General features: G+C 44.1%; 2 protein-coding genes across 2 annotated transcripts; one reads left to right on the top strand and one right to left on the bottom strand.

Annotated features, from left to right (window-relative positions):
- Positions 1 to 359: 359 nt before the first annotated feature.
- Positions 360 to 8570, top strand: LOC119460938 (ribosome production factor 2 homolog). Its single transcript, XM_037722081.2, has 9 exons — positions 360 to 474; positions 681 to 813; positions 880 to 917; positions 1027 to 1066; positions 1151 to 1309; positions 2865 to 2964; positions 5514 to 5616; positions 7693 to 7837; positions 8315 to 8570. The coding sequence occupies exons 1-9, from the start codon at positions 443 to 445 to the stop codon at positions 8522 to 8524; spliced, it is 960 nt and encodes a 319-aa protein (XP_037578009.1). The 5' UTR covers positions 360 to 442; the 3' UTR covers positions 8525 to 8570.
- A 61-nt stretch (positions 8571 to 8631) lies between these two features.
- On the bottom strand, positions 8632 to 11938 carry LOC125947347 (uncharacterized). The gene is made up of 2 exons (XM_049671868.1): positions 11584 to 11938; positions 8632 to 10124 (listed from the first exon to the last, which is right to left on the bottom strand). Exons 1-2 carry the CDS (start codon positions 11805 to 11807, stop codon positions 10007 to 10009), a joined length of 342 nt encoding a protein of 113 aa, XP_049527825.1. The 5' UTR covers positions 11808 to 11938; the 3' UTR covers positions 8632 to 10006.
- Between the last annotated feature and the right edge of the window lie 7353 nt (positions 11939 to 19291).

Below are 19291 nucleotides of genomic sequence, written 5' to 3'. Positions count from 1 at the left end.
AATGCAAAAACGCCCGTCCATTGGGTGCCCGTTAAGGAATCCCAAGTGGTCGAAATTAATCCGGAGTCCTCCACTACGGAGTGCCTCATAAGCAGATCCTAGTTACGTCACGTAAAACCCAAAAGTTTTACTAAATTTTACCATACCGAAACCAGAACCATAGTTGTAAAAAAAAAAAATTCGTAAGGCTCAACAATTATAGTCTAGTATTACACGCAAAAATTTGTCAGTATAAAGTTAATTGAACTTGCTATAATAATAAAAAAAAATTATCTGTTACATCCATGCATCCATGCATCCATGGCTATTTTACAACTACACGGCTAGAGTGGCTAGAGTTTTAGTCCAATCCAATCCAAGCCAGTACGATCCAATAGAGGAGTGCGTTGTGTTTTGCATTTGTGCACGTGTGCGTGCTGTGTGTGCGTTCTGTGCCTGATCAATGGCTAAAATGGCAGGAATACCCGGCGTTGTGTACGTAGTTCGTTTTTCTGGACGCTCCTTACTGGTGATTTATTCATATTGAACCATTCGCAAGCAGTAATTGGTGCAGAGAAATTGCCCGGAAGCGATGGCTCCCTGACAAGTGCTTGCCAGTGTAGTTGCCGTGCTATTTCTGATGTAAATGCAACATCTGCTCCGTGTCATTCATCTTATAATGTGACGTTATTGCTTTTCAGAAAACCTAAAACGCAAAGAGGAAAGCGTTTTCTGGAAAACCGTGCGTCAAAGCTAGTTGAAAACACGAAGAGTGCGATATTCATCCGAGGGTCCAACGCCAACAACACAGTGTTGAAAGCCATGAGGAATATAGTAAGCGCGACCTTAAATATGTTTCTTCAGTTACACCGTTTAACTAACTGTCGTTTTCACTTCCAGTGTTCTCTAAAAAGACCTCATTCAGTATTCTTTAACAAGTAAGTACCGTGGTCACACTGCAACTTTGCTGCACCTTGCTCCGTGGTCGACCTTGTACGTACCGTGGTCGCACTGCACCTTGCCATCTAACAAACTGTTGCCTTTCAGGAAAAATGAAATGAAGCCATTCGAAGATCAGACAGCGCTTGTAAGTCATTCCTATTCGTGTTCTATTTCCTTTCTTGTCAGAAAGCCTGGTGTTTGTTAAATAGCTGATCTGATTAACTTTCAGGAATTCATGACACAGAAAAATGATGCATCGCATTTTGTGCTTGGAACACACTCGAAAAAGCGGCCCAACAACTTGGTTGTCGGCCGGACGTACGATGGACACCTTCTGGATATGTTTGAACTCGGAATGGAAGAGTTTAAAGCACTGGAGGACTTCAAGGTGATCATTTTCTTGCATGTCTCTGCTTTTCTGACCAAACAATACACGCTTTCACAATGTACTTGGCTTTGTGAACCAAATGTGAACCAGTGTATCTGTCTTCATGTTCCTGATACATAAATGTGCCTGCTGCCTTAAGGTCGTTAAAGCAAACTGTCAAGCCTCAGCAGTGCATAATATAGGCTCCATAGGGCTAGCTGACGGAAACATTAATCTGCTGAAAAAAAAAAAAAAAACTACATGAGAACTGTCCCGAATTTTCTGTAACTTTTACAAATTCAAGCTTATTCTAAGATTTTACTAATGTTTCTTCATGTTTTAGGAAAGGTAAATTATGTTCGTGAGAAAGTTTTGCTCTGACCGATCAGCAGAGTCTTCTTTCTGTGAATATGAAAGGAAACCAGATAGGTATCTAATTTGAGTAAACAATTTGCGAAGCTGGGTGAAATTGGCAACAGCAAGGTCACTGGAAAAGTCACTGTGATCTGAAAACAGTGTGTTGCTTCTCATTCTCTGCTGATCCACGTTTGCTGCTGCTTGTGTGCTGCGTGTAAAGGCAAATTATTGTTAATAAAGTGCATATGAATCCCCCGAAAGGTGTATGCTTAAAACGAACTAATAAAAAGAGAATACATGCTATTTTCTCCTTCCTCTCTTTTGGTGTTGTGTCTGCAGGATCTTTACTTAGGCTGGCAGTTGTGGTGATAGATGCACAGCATAAGAAAAGGTCAGCGCACAGTCGGTCAAAGTCTTGTCTTCATGCCTCATGCATGCCACTATTTATGCATTATACAGAAGTTAGAAGTCAAGGTGCATAAATGTTTGCTAGAAAAGCCTTTTCATTTCATACAGGCTAATACCTGCGCTAGTTAATGACTGTTGAAATGGACACTGGTGCAAAAAAAAATGAGCGAGAGCTACGTGGGGCAGTAACTGCAACAGTGGTGGTCATCTTTTGATGCATTCCTCGGTTATGTTGTTTGCAGCACAGGTATTTTTTCTCGTACAGCTCATTTGGCGATGAAGGGCTGTATGTTTGCTGTCCAAGTGAACTCTGTAGATCCACACTTTTTCGTCGGTTAGTCTGGCAGGAAACTTATTACCTGTGTAAAATTTGTCATGTTATAGGAAATCTGAGCAGCTCACATTAACATCCTGCATCTTATTATGAGCACCCTACAAACATACATTTTCTGTTCTTTTTTATTATGGTGTCCATATGTAGCAGTCTCTTTGGGTAGTGGTCACTGGTATCCACTGGGGTTACAGGTGCTCCAGTTTATCCATATAGATTGTATAGAATATAGCCACAATTCTTGCAGCTCATTTCAGGAAGACATTTTTCTAGTAGTATTAGAATGTTTGAAAGCTGGTCATTGAAATTTTCTTTTGTGCATATAGTAAGGAGTGAAAATCAGGTTTCACATGATCATGCTTGCTTAATTCGATTTGACAGTTGGGACAATTGATTAACAACCTTATCCAATCATTTTATAGCATTGTGCATTTTCTGTTTTACGTGAAGCATTATCTTAGTTTTCTTACTTTTTTCCAGATTCCAAAAGTGCCTGTAGGCACAAAGCCCATGCTGATTTTTGCTGGTGAACAGTTCGAACAAAACAAGGATCTTGAACGATTGAAGAACTTCTTCATAGGTATGTACTTCTCATTTTCACTGTCTTTTCGCTACGAACTGCTCTTGCAAAAATGAAAAATTGTGGTTCAGCGACGTAAGTGCACTCGGATGCAACATACTAATGATAACGAAGTGCAGTGTGGTCATGTACAGTTAACTGCAAAAATTTATGGACCACGTGATTTAAGAAAATATTGCATTTACAAGCAGTTTGTGACCATAGCCAGCAGAACTCATGTATACTTGTAGAGGCTAGAAATCTGAATACCTGACTATGTTCCAAGGCTGCAGGTAATTGCAACTTTTTTCAGATTCCGCAGTCTGTGAACTTTTTTGAATAACTGTACAATCATGATGCTGGTGTACTGACATGCAAGCCACTACGTCACTTAAATTCAGCAAAATTACTTGACAAGTTGACGTCTGGACCACACCTTCTGGTGCGCATAGTCGCATGGACCCTGCTATTGTAGAGTGTGTTAGCATAAATTACTATGCTACCATTACTGCTACCAGAAATCTAATGATGTGACTGTGCATTTCTATGTTCTGCTGGCGTGACTCCTGCTTGCTGATATGGAGTACTTTGATACCATGTTTGTCATGTATGGTTGTGAGCTCTTCAGCGCATCAGTTTGTGAAGCATGGTGTCGCTAACTCAGTGTTGATGGTTCCTAATTAAGCTAATTATTTAAAGAGCATGAAGAAAAATGTCAGCTGACTTCATCATCAATTCCTGCAGCTCTAAGCATGTTAATTGTGACAGCAGTTACTTCGCAATAGATGCGTTGAGCTGGAGGAATCGATAAAGCCTGCTGATTTTTTCTTTGTGCTCTGAGTTTCCCCTACCTTGCCATTTGTCTGCAGTTATTAAACAACAAACAGTTACTTCTCTAGTTCCTGCAATGTTGTGTAAAGTATTTTGCAACTCTGTGCAGACTCTTTCACATGGTGAAGTGACAACGGCAGCAGCACAATTGACACATACTGTGGTAATTTATGTGGATGGAGCTAACCCTATCTGAAGTTCTAAACTGCTGTCTCAGTAAAATGTTCCATGTGGTATCAGTATTGTACACTTATTAAATTATGCGTGTGCCTCGGCATGATAATACATGTGCCAACGCTACTGACAGATGAAGGGAACCCTGTTACTAGATTTTAACTGCTGTTGCAGTAAAAACTACTCAATTCTGCATTCTTACTTTGCATGTTGTTGAAGCTTTTTTGCTGATTTCTAGAAAGCTTGGCTGCTTATTGAGGCCTTGGTAGTAACTGGAGTTAGCATACCTCTTCCTGTGGTTATGACACCTGTGCATGCAATTGCATAATGCAGAGCAAACGTGATGCTGGCAAGGCTGGGTTACATTGTGCCACCTGTGTTACATTGTGTGGCATATGTGCTGTACAGCTATTCCAAAGCAGTCTTTTTCATTTCGTTTGATTACCTGTGGGTTGACAAAGTTATATTGCTAAATCTAAGCAAATATACTGCAATAATCTTAGCGAGGATAAGATGCTCATTCTGTATTTTAGAAGCCACATGTCATATTAGATAGCATGTTCCTCAATTATGTTTTTATTCTTGAGTGTAGCATCAGGAAGAATTCTAGCTTATTTCATGAGGAATCATGTTTTAGATGTACCTATAACATGAACCTAGATGTCCATCAACCACTGTGGTGCTATTACAGGCTACAAGTGTGCCCATTAGAACAAGTTTTGGCTTATATAGATTATTTTAATAAAGCATTACTGATGTGACCTCTCCAATTGTCATTTTTTGCATTAAATGAAAGTCCTAGACTTAGACACACTAGAAAAAAAAGTAAAAAATGTCATGCCAGTAAACACACAACACAGAGAGATTTATTGGGGACATACCTTGTTGATACAATTCTGTGTAATACGTTTTCCGGGACTATACTTTTTTTTCCCCCCCGATAATACGATTTGGTTGGATAATACGCTAGATGATACAATTTTCCAATGATACGCTTTATTTTCCAGTTCCCGTGAAGATCGTATCGAGGTTCTACTGTATTTGGTTCAGAGTAATGGGCACTTACCTGTTCCATGCACTTTTATGACCCTTACATGTACTGGTATGGATCAGCAGATCTAATCACTGGTCAATATATTTATACTTGCAGACAGCCTAATGAACATTTTCTTCAGCATGGCGACAATGAAGTAAAATTTTGGAGCGTCATTTGTCGTAATGTGTTATACATAAGCATTAAGCTTGGTCCTGATTGGCTTAATGTAAGGGGTTCACTGTAGCATGAGCACAAGTTATCTTTATGTCCTAATTTGTATGAAATATGTCAGTGTAATGTCCTGTAATCTCAAAGCTGCCCTATACGACTCACTGCACACACACCATTATTGTGCCCTACTGTTATCTGCACTTGTCACACCAAACACAGGTATTTGTTTCGTCTTATGTGCAGCAGTTTTCCTTCCTATTGGCCTTGTGGTGTACAGCTATACAGAAAAATTTGGTGCTGCTGAGAGAGCCTGTTATCTGAGGTTTGACAAACATGTTCTTGTTTACACCCATTCCAGATTTCTTCCGAGGTGAAACAGCAGAGGCTATAAGTCTACAAGGACTTGAGCACGTTATCATGTTCACGGCAGCGGAGAACAAGATAACATTGAGAAGCTATAAGTAAGATGGTTTGGCTTTTGATGTTGCCGGTCTAGTTGGTAGGAGGATGTGTTTCATAACTATTATCTAAATTTCCTTTTCTTTTTTTTGCCCTTTGTCATCGGCTCACATAAAGGTTTAGCCAGGAGCAACCATTGGTTGATGGAGATGGTAAGAAATAAATAGAGTTGGTGGAAAGGGATCCTTACATGAGGAAGTCTACTGAAGCAGCATTCACGTGGCGGCGAAATTTGCTGCAAGCTCCACATAGGCAACATGGAGGTTGTAGGAACATCACTGTTATCAGATGAATTCACCTGCCACTAGTATGGCAACTCACATCAGGCAGTGTTTCCATAGATGGTCCATGGCAGATGAGTGCTGCTCAAGAGTGATCAGCTGGGGCCTTATTGCCACTATTTGCCACCTCCCCGATACAATTTAGGCTCTACTCCCGAGTAAGATACTGGAGCCTGGTTGAGACTCCGTCCCTAAAGAAATGGTGGCTCTATGCTCCAGCATTGTCACGAGGCACCACAGCACTTCCACGGACAGTGAAATTTCGATAATGTGATGCTCATTAATTCTCAAAATAGAAAATTCAGACTCACCCTCTGGTCTCTGCAAGTATAAACATATGCATTGTTTAATGGCATCAAACTCTCATTAATTCAAACATATTTGGCTGCACACTGATTGATTCAGACCAGCCCTGGAGCGCACCGAGTGCTGCGCATGCGAAGCTATGGAGCAGAAGCATCGCTAATGTACAACTAAAACAAAGCGGTGGAGTCTGCATTACTGTGGTCATCAGCTGGAACTAGCTGGAACCATATGGGAGCGACAGGCACGCTTCGTGCCTTTTCTTCGCGTAGAGGTTCAGCACCACACACGGCATCGCATCGGTTGTGTGTCATCTGTGGCAGTGACGATATAGACTACGAATTCATCTGTAGTGGTTGCAGTGAGCACTGGTTTCGTTTTAATTCAGAGCAAGACATGCAATGGTCGCAAACACGATGGAAACCATCTGGAATGAAAAGTGATTTTAATGTGGCATCAAACTTGATGGTTTGTTGCCAGCGAGCTCATTGACAATAAAATAATCATGATGTGTACATGGTTCTGACAAGCATGTCTACACATATGAAGACCTGCATCTCGCACCACCACTGCACTGCAAAAAAAGCCGCAAAGCTCTCGTCACTGTGAGCACTTATCAGTCACAGGATGATCAAAATGGAGCTTCTGCACTGATTTTGTGCAAAAATAGAAATGAAGGTTGCAAATTTTATTAGTAAATAAAATCATGTTGAAGTAGTAAATACTATTTGTTTTCATGGTCCATTCAGTGCTGTAATTTGACTTTCAGTTAACTCGGATATCTTTCTCAGTCCTGTGAAATCAGAATTAACCAGGCTTGGCTATCACACCTTGCATGGAAGCTAGTGCTCAAAAAGCTTTGGCAAATCTGAAATTAATTGGGTCCCAACCAGGGTCAATTGGCCATATATTGTAACGCAAATGTCATAGTGATGTCCACAGAGCCAGCTAGATTTAGGGCTTGCTTTCCTGCGAGTTGCAAGACTGACTTCGATGCAAGATAAGAAAGTTTGGTGGCTGCTGCTTTAGGGCAAGCACTTTCTCTACAAATCAAAAGTACGATGCTTTGCCCATTTAGCCTTATTGGAAGTGAAAACATCACTTTTGGTTTTAGTAAAACAATGCCTGTGATGCAATAGCGGCCAGTGGGGTCCCTCACATTCCAATAGCATTGTGAGGACCACTGCAGCTACAACAGCTTGCCATCAAGTCACCAAGTCCGCTGTGTGTGTGGTGACCATGTTGTAGGCCCCACATAGTTGTTGGTTCCGATGTTCCTAGAATCACAATTCTCTGCTCACATTATCTTCGTTCACACTGATATTAGAAACGGGTAGGAGTAAATGTGCTTTAATACAAATTTTACAATCATACTTACACTTAGTTTGTGATGCAGTGTACACCTAGAATTTTTTATAATGCTATGTTTTGTTCACAGGCCAGTCCTTCAGTCCAAGTGTATAGAGACTAATATACATTCATTACTGCGTGCAGGGTGCTGTTGAAGAAGTCTGGAACCAAGACTCCTCGTGTGGAACTAGAGGAAATTGGCCCTCATGCAGACTTAACCCTCAGACGAACTAAGATTGCATCTGATGACTTGTTCAAGACGGCGAGAAAACAGCCCAAGCAGAACAAGGTAGAGAGCTCTTCAAAAATTTTCTTATTTCTTTGCTGCTGTAACGAAATTGCAAAAGGTTGTAACGTTTGGCTAGTTGGTCCATCTTAGAAGGCGTGGGAACAGTGCAATAAATGAGAACGGAGACAAAAAAGACTCCATACAAGCACTGCATGGCATTCTTGCCCCTGTCCGTTGTTTTTTGTGCTGTTCCTATGCCCTATACCGGGATCTTGATGAAAATTTCTTACCAGGAGCTGCTAGTGATGTGCACGAGTCTTACGCAGTCTCTCACGTGGTTAAATGTGTGGTGTGCTACCCACAGTGTAATTTAAACTTCATAGTGCAGTGCAGTAATGAAGTACGTTCTATCTTGTGTAGGCATGCACAAGTGGAATGCGACAACTGTTGCAAACATAATTTCAGATCCTACGTTTAGCTTAGGTTCATAAAACTGCCCGCTAGTGATCAAATTACTCGACAACTGACTTTGTGCAGGTCAAGAAGAAGAAGAACATCGAGAAGACTGCGCTGGGTGCCACAATGGGACGTATTCACATGGAAAAGCAAGACTTTGGCAAATTGCAGACTAGGAAGCTCAAAGGCCTCAAGAAGACACCTGAAGAAAAGAAGGCAGCTAGGGCTGCCAGGAAAGCCACAGCAAGAGCTGCTGCCAATCAAGACACAGAGATGGCTGTTGATACATGAAGTGTCTCCCAAGTTTTTTGGATGTAAATACACAACAATAAGCATTCATGCTGTTTTTAGTGATTGGTACTTGAGATTACTAATGAAACACTTAGCATAATTCACTATTGAAAAAGTTTATAGACTTTCCCTTCCAATTCATTGTGCCACTACTAAACCAGTAGTAGCATCACTCCACTACTTGGCCCACAAAGGATGTCGTATGTCATCACTTTTAAATATATCCTCAGAATTGTGTGAAGGCAACACTGTTTGCTTCATTTTCAGTTTATTGTTCATTCATAATACAATTCGATAAGTACGCAGACTTGGTGAGCATTTCTAAACACACAGCCAGACCTTGTTATAACGAACTCAACTAATCGTAATTCACTCTTGACATTCACGCATAGAAACTCGTGCAAATAAAATCTCATTTTAACTAAGAAAAAATTTCATGTGAATGGATATAATGAACCCCTTTTCTTAGTTCACAGAGATTTACTGATAATTTAGCACTGCTTTGATCGAAATGTGGCAGTGCACAACGCTGCTAGTAACTCGTCTGATGTAGTAACTCCACGAAATGCCAACCATCTGGCAACGTACAAAACCCGCTACGCCTCGGCGCACTATACCGCTGCTGCCTAGCCACCTGTACTCTGTGCACACAACACTCTGTGCCTTGGTCAAAGTGTGATTGAAGGTTGTTCACTATTGCACTGGGATGAAATGTAAGAAGCAGAGCGCATGGCTTGCATAGAGGAAGGATGCTGTGGTGCCCATTTGCAACCCTGCAGCACATGCTAAGTCAAGGTGCTTTTTGCATCCTGGCACCACATTTTATAATGATTCATTTTGTTTTTCATTCAATTTGCTCTTAGTCATTGGTTTGGACGAAGCCACGTCTGCCAGGGTGTCAGCGCAACAAATGATAAGACGAATAGAAAATGAAATGGATCGATAGACTTAATCAGCACTTTATCAGAGCGCTTAAAACCTGATTTCAAGCCAGTTTCATTCAACGCTTGTAGTTGGAAGCTAGCGTAAAGAAACACTTTTTGTTGTTATTCAGAAGCTTCTGTTCACATACAGCTACGAGCATTATACGAAATTGGTCAGTACATGTAGACAGTCGCACATTGCTATTTATCTTCTGCAGTGGTGTTAGCTAAACACAGCTTTGTAAGATGCCACACTCCAGTGTAAACCTAAAAACAGTGTAATATCACATGAAAAACAGACAAGTGAAGCTCTAAGCTTTCTGTCCCATGCAGTTGTTCAGGAATACCACGAATCGGTACATATAAAATACACGCGAAATGTACATAAGGTACTAGCAGATTATTATGTTCTACATGAAATTAGGCTCTCGATGTCCGTTGTGAAAGGAAACTGCTGTTGCAAGTGCTCGCCGAACAATCATCCACGAACAGGTGCACTTGAAGACTATGTACACTTTAGTGCACAGATGTAGTTGCTGGTTGACTGCCGCTGCTTGTTTCAGTTGAAATAGGGGCACTTAACCATTGGATTCATCTTGGAGCCTGGCTTGCACTTGAAAGCAGCCGCGTAGGGCTCAAAGTGCATGGCCACCTTGTTGCAGTCACCGCCGAAGGATCTATTAGCATTCGAAGAGAAAGAATTACAAATTTTTAATTTATTCTAAGCATTTCTAGTTTTCTCCATCCATTTCCTGGAGAACGAAGACAAGCTTATCGGCTCTTATAGCTTAAAACATCTCTTAATTGTTGCCATTAAATATACACAGAATTGCAACTTCATATATTAGATTGATAGGTCAGCATTATTGTTTTAGCAAACGGTGATTATTACCTCAAAGGCAGGCATCAGTTCGTATGCCATATAAGAACTATAGAGGTGACAGCTCTACCCTGTATGTTGCACGCCAGATCCCTGCGACATCAGATTTTAGTGGTGTCGGGTCGGGACTAGTAGATTTTTTATTGTTAAAGAAAGGATTCAGGTTCGATTATGAATACACAGCTAAAACTGGCAACCTTTGCAACATTTATTCTGCACAAAGGAAAGGAACAAAAATATGTGAAAATACCACAAAATCTGTCGGGCTACGTATATAAATATATCATTGGTGCCAAGGCTTGCATGTAAAATTCAAGAAAGCTATAGTGTAGCCTCTGTGCATTTGCTAAAATTTTTGTGTTTTTAGTGTCCCTTGGAGATAGAGATACTGTTTATTTCTGCAGCAGCGTTGAATCATAAAGCATATGTTGGCAATTGCAGTGCTACATGCACTCACTGTAAAAAAAAAAGAAAAAAAAAACGCATATACTCAACATCACTTAACAAAATGGCTGTAAGGCATCTGGGTAAGATGCCTTACAATATCAGGTCGCAAATTTCACTTAGAGGGCCCCTTGGAAATTTAGGACTGATAAATGTCCTCTTAGTCATATTCACGATTTTTCTTCTTTTTCACTTGTTCTGAGAGGACCTAATATTCAAATATTTCCCCAGTTTAACCCTATTTAGCTCCATAAACACAAATATTCTTAACTGTTCAAGACAGCTACAAACGATGTACAGTTAATATACTCGATGTTTGGTTCAAGTCATCTGAAACACCCTGTACATTCTTCCGGTGTTCCTTTAATAGAGCGTTTTGTCTGTCTGTATGAAGAAGTTTACGAAATACCGGGCTACCAGGAATGTAGACGTGGGCAGCTGTGTTTGCAGTGCAGTGATGACACATGCAGAGATGTTATTGGAATTACCAGCCATATTCTACTTAGCTGCCGGTGCAAAGCGTTGGTACCGTGGAAATCGTTAACACTCAGCCTTATTTTTATTTTCTTTCGACCAGAACATATGAAAATGTTTCTATATCACATTGTGGTTGGACAAAGCGTCACTAGATGTCTCTACCAGCGTTGCTACTACCGTCCGTGTCTCCGTTAACCCCGGTATTCCGTAAAGAACTATAAACAAAGCACTAGAGGCGATATTGATACGCGGTTCATAATACCGGTATTCACATGCAAGGAAAACACTGTGAGGACGACATGTCTAGGGGAGAGAGAAGGGGACGGGGAGCATACTTGATTGTCTTGGGCAGACGGCAGAGCGTGAAGCAGGCTGTGATGAAGAACACCTGTTGCTCGGTGAACGTGCTCATGATGCGCCTGTGACGGTTATCCTGCTCGGCGTCCTCCGCTGTGAGCTCCAGCTGGTGCTGGAATGCCGCGTGGCTCACCTCGAGCGCTGGGATCTCTGGGAAGGGTCCGTCATAAGCCGGCGCCATGCAGGCTGCCCTGTGTTGCATAGGTCAGTGCTCTAGTATTCACACTTGCTCTTCCAATGGAAAATGCCTACGTCCTTGGAAAAACAGCACGAAAAAATAGACGCAGAAGAAAGTCAAGAGATGCACTGATCTCAAGTAAAAACCACATTTCTCAAAATTATTCTCAAAACCACACGCATGTGATATACCACACACAAAGAGAAAGGCACCTAACCCTCTTAGTTATTAATACCTGCATAGACTTGATCATAGCCAGATAGCATAGCAAAGTCTGAAGTTATTATTGACCCTGTAATGCCCAAACACAGTTCTACATCAAGGAAACTTGGAACAAACTGTTGACATTTCTAGCAATGGTGTGTACATTAACAGAAAAAAATGTTTTTCAGTTACAATTTAATTACCGTACTAATTAATTACCAAATTGTTACACTGTCTACTGCTTAAACTGCACTCCAGAATATTAAAGACACCACTATGAGCTTTTGTATTGGGATTCCCCCAGTTCAATCAGTATTCCGAGGAATCGAAGCGTACAGCATATATGATACGTTGGGCATTACAGGGTTAAAAGCACTTACACTTGTCACAAAGCAGCGTGCACACAATAAAAATGTTGCAGTTTCGCGCGAAAGGCGAAGCATCGATTGCGATAGCAAAGTAGTAGACAACTATACGAACTAAGGGTAGTAGTTTTATCGGCCGCATAAACTTGTAAACAGTCACTCATTAACCAAATTAACAAGCACGGTGTAACGCGTGCATAGGTAAACTTGAACATATCTCGCTCGATGACCGCGGAAACTCGCAGTCAAAACGCTGGAGTGAGGAGGCGCTGCAGCAGCAGCGAGCGAATTGACCTTCGTGCAGTCTCTTGCTTCAACGCTAACTGAACGCCGAAAGCACAGCGCATACGAAGCTACCGGCACTAGTTGCACTTTGTCCACATCACAGATCGCTTTGAAGATGAGGCCCCGCGTACTTTTTCGACGTCGCAGGTGGCGTTCAGGATACGGCGCCCGTGCGGCCGCCGCCAGACTACAACTCCCCTTTCTCGCCTCCACCCCCCCCCCCCCCCTCGTGCCTCGCGCGCGACAAAAGGAGCGCGCCTTTCTCCCTCGCGCGCGCGAGATTCAACCGCAATCGTTGGCTGACCCTCGGAAGATTTCACTTGCGACAGCGCACGGCGCGCGGTGACGATGTTGCCGTGTTTGGACAACGGCAGAAATGCGCTTGGAGTGTCCATATAATTGCTATCACAATATAAGAAACGTTACCCATTACAAACATTTCCTTATGAGAAAACAATACCAATGTCTGGCTTATGTGCGTGTCACCTTTATTTTTTGATAATGCTTCCATGATTTCTCCGGTAAATCGTTGTAGACATATAATACTTTTCTTTAAATTTCTGACAGTCGGCAGACAAGTGTGTGTCATCACCATCAGCCTATATTTATGTCCACTGCAGGACGAAGGCCTCTCCCTGCGATCTCCAATTACCCCTGTCTTGCGCTAGCTGATTCCAATTTGCGCCTGCAAATTTCCTAACTTCATCACCCCACCTAGTTTTCTGCCGTCCTCGATTGCACTTCCCTTCTCTTGGTATCCATTCTGTATCTCTAATGGTCCACCGGTTATCCATCCTACGCATTACGTTGCCTGCCCAGCTCCATTTTTTCCTCTTAATGTCGACTAGAATATCGGATGTCCCCGTTTGCTCTCTGACCCACACTGCTCTCTTCCTGTCTCTTAACGTTAGACCTAACATTTTTTGTTCCATTTTGCGCGGTCCTTAACTTGTTCTCGAGATTCTTTGTTAACCTCCAAGTTTCTGCCCCATATGTTAGCATCGGTTAGCAATTGTACACATTTCTTTTCAACGACAGTGGTAAGCTCCCAGTCAAGATTTGGTAATGCCTGCCGTATGCGCTCCAACCAAATTTTATTCTTCTGTAAATTTCCTTCTCATGATCAGGATCCCCTTTGAGTAATTGACCTAGATAAACGTTTTGTTTTACAAACTTTAGAGGCTGACTGGCGATCCTGAATTCTTGTTCCCTTGCGAGGCTACTGAACATTATCTTTGTCTTCTGCATATTAATCTTCAACCCCACTCTTACACTTTCTCGGTTAAGTGTGTGTAATCAACCCTTAAAGAAAGCGCGTGTACACTCAACCTAACATTCTCACAGCGGCCGGTACACTCGCCCGCAAGATACAGACAGCGCATGTGTCTTACACCGCAAAAATTTCAATAAATGCAAGCGGAGCAACTCGCCCAATTTTATTGCGATAGCAATTATATGGACACTGCAGGCGCATTTAGGCCGTCGGCGTCGCCACCGCCGTGATGTTCCGTATAAAGTCCAAGGACGTTAACATCGTCGCCGCGCGCCGTGTGCTGTATGTGCGAGTGAAAGTGTGTGAGTGTGAGCCGAAGACCGCGCTTCCTCACTCCAGCGTTTTGACAGCGAGTTTGCGCGGTCATCGAGTGAGATGTGTTCACGTTTGCTTGTGCGCGCGTGACACCATGTTTGTTCATTTACTTAGTAAGCGAATGTTTACAGATTTATACGGCCGATAAAAGTACTATCCTTACTTCGTATAGCTGTCTACTAATTTGCTATCGCAATCGATGCTTCGCCGTTCGGGCGAAACTGCGACTTTTTTATTGCGATAGCAATTATATGGACACTCCAAAGCGGATTTCTGCCGTCGCCGTGAGGTTCCATATGACGTCAACGGCGATGAAATCGTCGCCGCGCTCCGGACGCTGTATGTGCGAGTGAAAGGGCGCGAGGGACGCGCGCTTTCACGGGGAGCGAACGCACGTCGGAGAGCAAACGCGCGTTCTGCGCCGTGCTCCTGAAGGGCTGCAGAATTAAGTCTCTTTCCTCTTTTACAATCACCATGTATAGAGAGCAAACGCGACTTTTTCCGTCGCGCGAAAGGCCGTGGAGGGATGGGAGGGGAGGCGACGTTTAGCTGCGGCACCAAATGCGTATTTATATAAAAACGTTGCGAGGCGAGAAGGTGGGTAAGATTTCCGACGCAGCTTGACGCTCGACGAGTGTCCCATTCTGATCTCGTCGAAAACCTCCGAGCCGCCCCCAGAGGCACCGGCAACAGTCACCAACGCCGCGCGCGTTCGGTGCGAACGCGGGCAAAACACCGACGGCGTCGACAACAGTTCTGAGCGTTGCTGGTGCTGCTGCATGTCCAAGTTCATACAGCTGATAAAATTGCTATACTTACTCCGTATAGCTCCCTACTAATTTGCTATCGCAATTGATGCTTCGCCTTTCGGGTGAAACTGCGACAATTTTTTTTAATTTATCAAGCGTCGACTCTATAGTTTAAACATTACTTGTTGCAAATACAAAACCAAAGAGGACATGCAAGCGGACAAAGTTCAATATTTTGGCTGTAACAGCGCGCGTAAGGTGACTCATCATAACTAACACTTCAGTTAATATACAGCTCGATCGGCGAACCTGGCGCCGGTCACAAAGCTTTTTGCGAACTGGTTTACGACGCGTGTTAGGAGCGTGAGTGATTTTCATTGCCTCTCTCGCTTGACTTCCATCCAGCGCGGCGAAGCCCACGTGTCCGGGACGATGTTGCCGTCGGCGTCGATCTTGAGCCCGCCGCTGTCCAGGGCGCGCAGCAGCTGGCGGGCGTAGGAGAACCCGAGGCCGCCGTAGACCACGGCTGGTGTGGCCTGTACCCTTCTGAGAGCTCCGTGCAGAGCGGCCACCGAGATAAGCACGCGATTCTGCAGATAGTCGTAGTCGAAGTACGGCAGCACGTAGTTGGGCGGCAGGCTGAGCACGTGTCGCAGGCTGGGGTCGTCGTACAGCGCGCGCAGGCGCCTCTGGGCGTCGATCCAGTAGTCGATGAAGAGAGACTTGCCGTACGTCAGGTTGGTCGCGAAGTTGGCGTACATCTCGTTGAGCACCTCGTTGGTCAGGAAGTCGTCCGGCGGCCAGAGCGCGGTGCGCGCGTTGCGTAGCTTCGTCGTGGCTGCCAACCGCGTGGCACTGTCGGCCCACTCGAGAGCCGACACCTTTTGTACGGCCTCCTGCGTGATGACGTGTCGCGCACGGTCGTGCTATACAAGCGTCCGCACCAGTTTCGCTCAGCTACCAAGAAGACGGGCGTAAAGAAAGTAATAAATAAAAAGAGTGTCGTGGTCCGAGCGGCCATGCAAGTAGAAACTACATTCACAATCAATCCAATCAATCAATGAATAATTTATTTGAAACCAAGTGACATTCGGTACCTATATATATTTGAATACAAATTCCGACACAAATATGCTTGACGTTATTTTGATATTAAAACTTACAAGACCAGAAAGCTTATCAGTAATACTCGTTAAATGACGTTGGGCCATAGTATTTCTTTAAGTCTATCAGAATGCACTATCACACACCTGTACAGGCACTATTACAAATTTCCTATGTAGGCTAATACTATGCGCCCGCGATGTGAATTCATGGACTGGCAGAACAGCTGCGAAACAATTCTACTAAACCAATATAGACTCCTACCAGACTAATAAATATTTTATACATCAAGTGCTAAATTATTACTAGACTAATAGGAATCCCTATCGGAATTTTTGCTACGCGAGGGCAACCTCGAACGCCACAGCGCCTCGTATCGTTCACCTTGGTGCCGCATTATTTGGATATTGAAGAACAAATGCTTGTCGTGCCTTGGTGACGGTGGCGAACGTGTTATCGATGGCGAACCGCAGGCGCGCCTGTGAACCGCGGGACCACGTACAGGGAGCGCACCAGCGGTCCGTACGCGTCCTCGACCTCGGTGGCGCAGAACACTTGTCGGCGCACCGACGCCTTCCTATTGTCCCCGTACTTGGCCAACAGATGTCGGTCGGCCAGGGCCCCGAATACCTGCGGTGTGAGACCTCGTCACTGGCAGGTGTGGTAAACTAACGCTTCTTGATTCGTTTAGCATGCTTTGGTAGCTAACCAAGATTTCTTGTGACTGACTAACCGTTTTCGCGGGCCGATCCCGAAGATATAAGTGTACTTTATAACAGTGGGGAAAAACCTCTCATTGGTACGGTACCACCGCACGGTTTTAAGTGCGAAGCACTTTAGGAGCCCAGGCTGTCGGCGTGTAATGTGATCTCATGTCGTGGTCATGTGCACGCGCAAAAACAGGATCAATACAAGTGCTGAATTGATCAAAACTGGTTCAAAATAAACTAACATGATTCAGAATAATGTAAAAGATAGGAATAATCAAGCATTAAGAGCATTAATTAGCAGAAACTCGCGAAAATCGTTAAAATCTTGTAATGTGATCTCATGTGTTCACGCGCAGCAAAGGCTTTGGATACCTGTGCGTGTTGGTTTGGCTCCACGTGTGTGGCGGTTTTGTGCCTTAGCACAGGTGTCAAAACGGATGATGGATTGCTAAACACAAGATAAACACAGGATAAAACAAATAAACACAAGGAAAACGCAAGGGAAACACCGGCGAATCGCTGCTTCGCACTTCCCCAGCTTTAACGTTGAGTGGAACTGCATTACCGCTGAGTTTACCAAGGCCACTGTCCCGAACCGGTACCCAATTTTGTTTACTTCGAGTCCCAAACGGCCACAACAACAGCCGGGAGAGCACGTTGGCAGAAAACACGGAGATTAACGCAAACCTCCACAAACGACGCCTGTACCACGCTACGACACAGCACACACGTGAGCACACACCACCATAACAAAACCGCCATTGTGCTCCGACAACACGCAGCAACAGCGAAAATACCACGTGACTGCTTCCACACTTTCTCCTAGCGCGCAGACCGGGTAGGACATCTCTTCAGTTTTTTAACCCTTTCAGGGTCAATACCGTACAAGTATGACCTCCGCGAACACCCTCAAAATGATCAATGGCGTACATGTACGGTATCGCTTGTACATTTAAAAAGCGCGCCTCTTTCGATCATTTCTTTCGCTTGGCATGTGCTGCCACTCGACCACCGTGCACTCGACGGAAACACGTTGAATTTTTTACTTGCGCCAACAAAGACGTTGCCGTTAAAGCTCGCGTAATAATTTCGTAATTCTGACAATTTCGTAATTGGTGTGGAGTGAACGAACACTGAGTTTTCAAAGAATACTTTATCAGTCTAAACGAAAGAAGTCCCCGCCATACGCCTGTAAGACTCCCATTTTCCAGGCAAGGCGTGGCCTTGAGTTTCGTAAGCGTAAATAGGTCTGCTTTCTTGTTGGCCTGCGCTACCTTGCTATTGACCCTTTTCGCGGCGATCCCGTGGGCGCTGCCATGTTTGATCACGTGGTGACGCGTCCATTGCTTGCCTCAACTGCCTCCGTTGCCTCTGTGTTTACAGTGGATGTGCATGACGCCGGTTCGGCTTGGCAAACCTGTTTCGGGAGATATTGTAGACGGTGACTGGGTGGACGACACGAAGCTTTGGCCACAGCTTCAGGGAACATGTAAAAGCGCTTTCGGAGCTGATTAAGCTGCGTCCAAAGTGCGCGAGCAGCATATACGGTGCTTGCTCTGAAAGCGGGGCTAAATATGAATTCCAAACTATCCGCTCATGAAATGAATCAGGATTAGTGTGTCTTGCTCTTCGATCTTTCTTTGGCAAATATTTTGAAGCAGTGGCTTGTCATAGTTCTGACTCAGTAAAGTTTCTCGGTGCAGTCACTATCTGATTATTTTCTGCCTAATCGCTCGCGGTTGTGCTGAGTTTCGTTACGTTTGTTCTTGTTGCGCACAAGGCTTGAAACGTAGCTGTTCTGGACATTGTAATACGTTGTAGCAAATGCGTATTATCGCTATACTCGCATACTCTTATGGACCGTCACGAAACATTCAGCTTCGACCATTCCTGCGCTATCGGTGTAGTACCGTCACTTATTGCGCGTATATAGTGCGCGTATACTCAACGCGCGCCCATTCACTTATTCTTGACACGTTCGCGAAAGAGTGGGCGTAAGTTTCCATGCCAGTTGGGGTATATGTGTGTAGATATTGTGCGCGAAACCTGTATACTATGGCACAGTAGCGTACCCAGGATCTCTGCCAGGGTGGGGGGGGGGGGGGGGGTTGACAGTTTGCCAATACCATCTAAATAGCACTAATTTCAATTTCTTCACGTAAAATTGTCAAGAAATGCGCTCTTTGTGAGTGTGCAGACGATTGCGCGTCTTACATCTTAGTTACAGTACTCAAATGCGCAAGGAAAGAAAAGGGGTTAAACAAAAGAGGGGGGTTAAGTCGGCCTCAGGGGGGGGGGGGGGGGGTTACAACCCCCGAAACCCCCCCGTCGGTGCGCCACTGCTATGGCAGGAAGCGGCGCTACTCCCTACGAGCGGTACTCACTCTTGCCGACGTACCGGGGCTGGAGCCCTTTCTTTGAAGGTTAGCGATACAATGCTGGAGGACGAGCAAATTTGTGTATCTTCGAGGACAGCCGTACTTCTCGAAGTGCTGGAAACACG

This window comes from Dermacentor silvarum, chromosome 8, assembly GCF_013339745.2.
Source record: "Dermacentor silvarum isolate Dsil-2018 chromosome 8, BIME_Dsil_1.4, whole genome shotgun sequence".
In the NCBI taxonomy this organism is placed as follows: domain Eukaryota; kingdom Metazoa; phylum Arthropoda; class Arachnida; order Ixodida; family Ixodidae; genus Dermacentor; species Dermacentor silvarum.
The sequence above is the reverse complement of the archived record's forward strand: the minus strand, read 5'-3'. Positions and strand labels throughout refer to the sequence as shown.

What these genes read in the sequence shown, in the direction of transcription:
- LOC119460938 (XM_037722081.2), top strand. Translation starts at nt 443, where the DNA reads ATGGCTAAAATGGCAGGAATACCCGGCGTTGT. An exon ending in CATTCAGTATTCTTTAACAA is followed by an intron (nt 918 to 1,026) that starts GTAAGTACCGTG and finishes GTTGCCTTTCAG; the next exon opens with GAAAAATGAAATGAAGCCAT. An exon ending in AACAGCCCAAGCAGAACAAG is followed by an intron (nt 7,838 to 8,314) that starts GTAGAGAGCTCT and finishes GACTTTGTGCAG; the next exon opens with GTCAAGAAGAAGAAGAACAT.
- LOC125947347 (XM_049671868.1), bottom strand. Translation starts at nt 11,807, where the DNA reads ATGCAACACAGGGCAGCCTGCATGGCGCCGGCTTATGACGGACCCTTC. An exon ending in CGTCTGCCCAAGACAATCAA is followed by an intron (nt 10,125 to 11,583) that starts GTATGCTCCCCG and finishes GAATGCTAATAG; the next exon opens with ATCCTTCGGCGGTGACTGCA.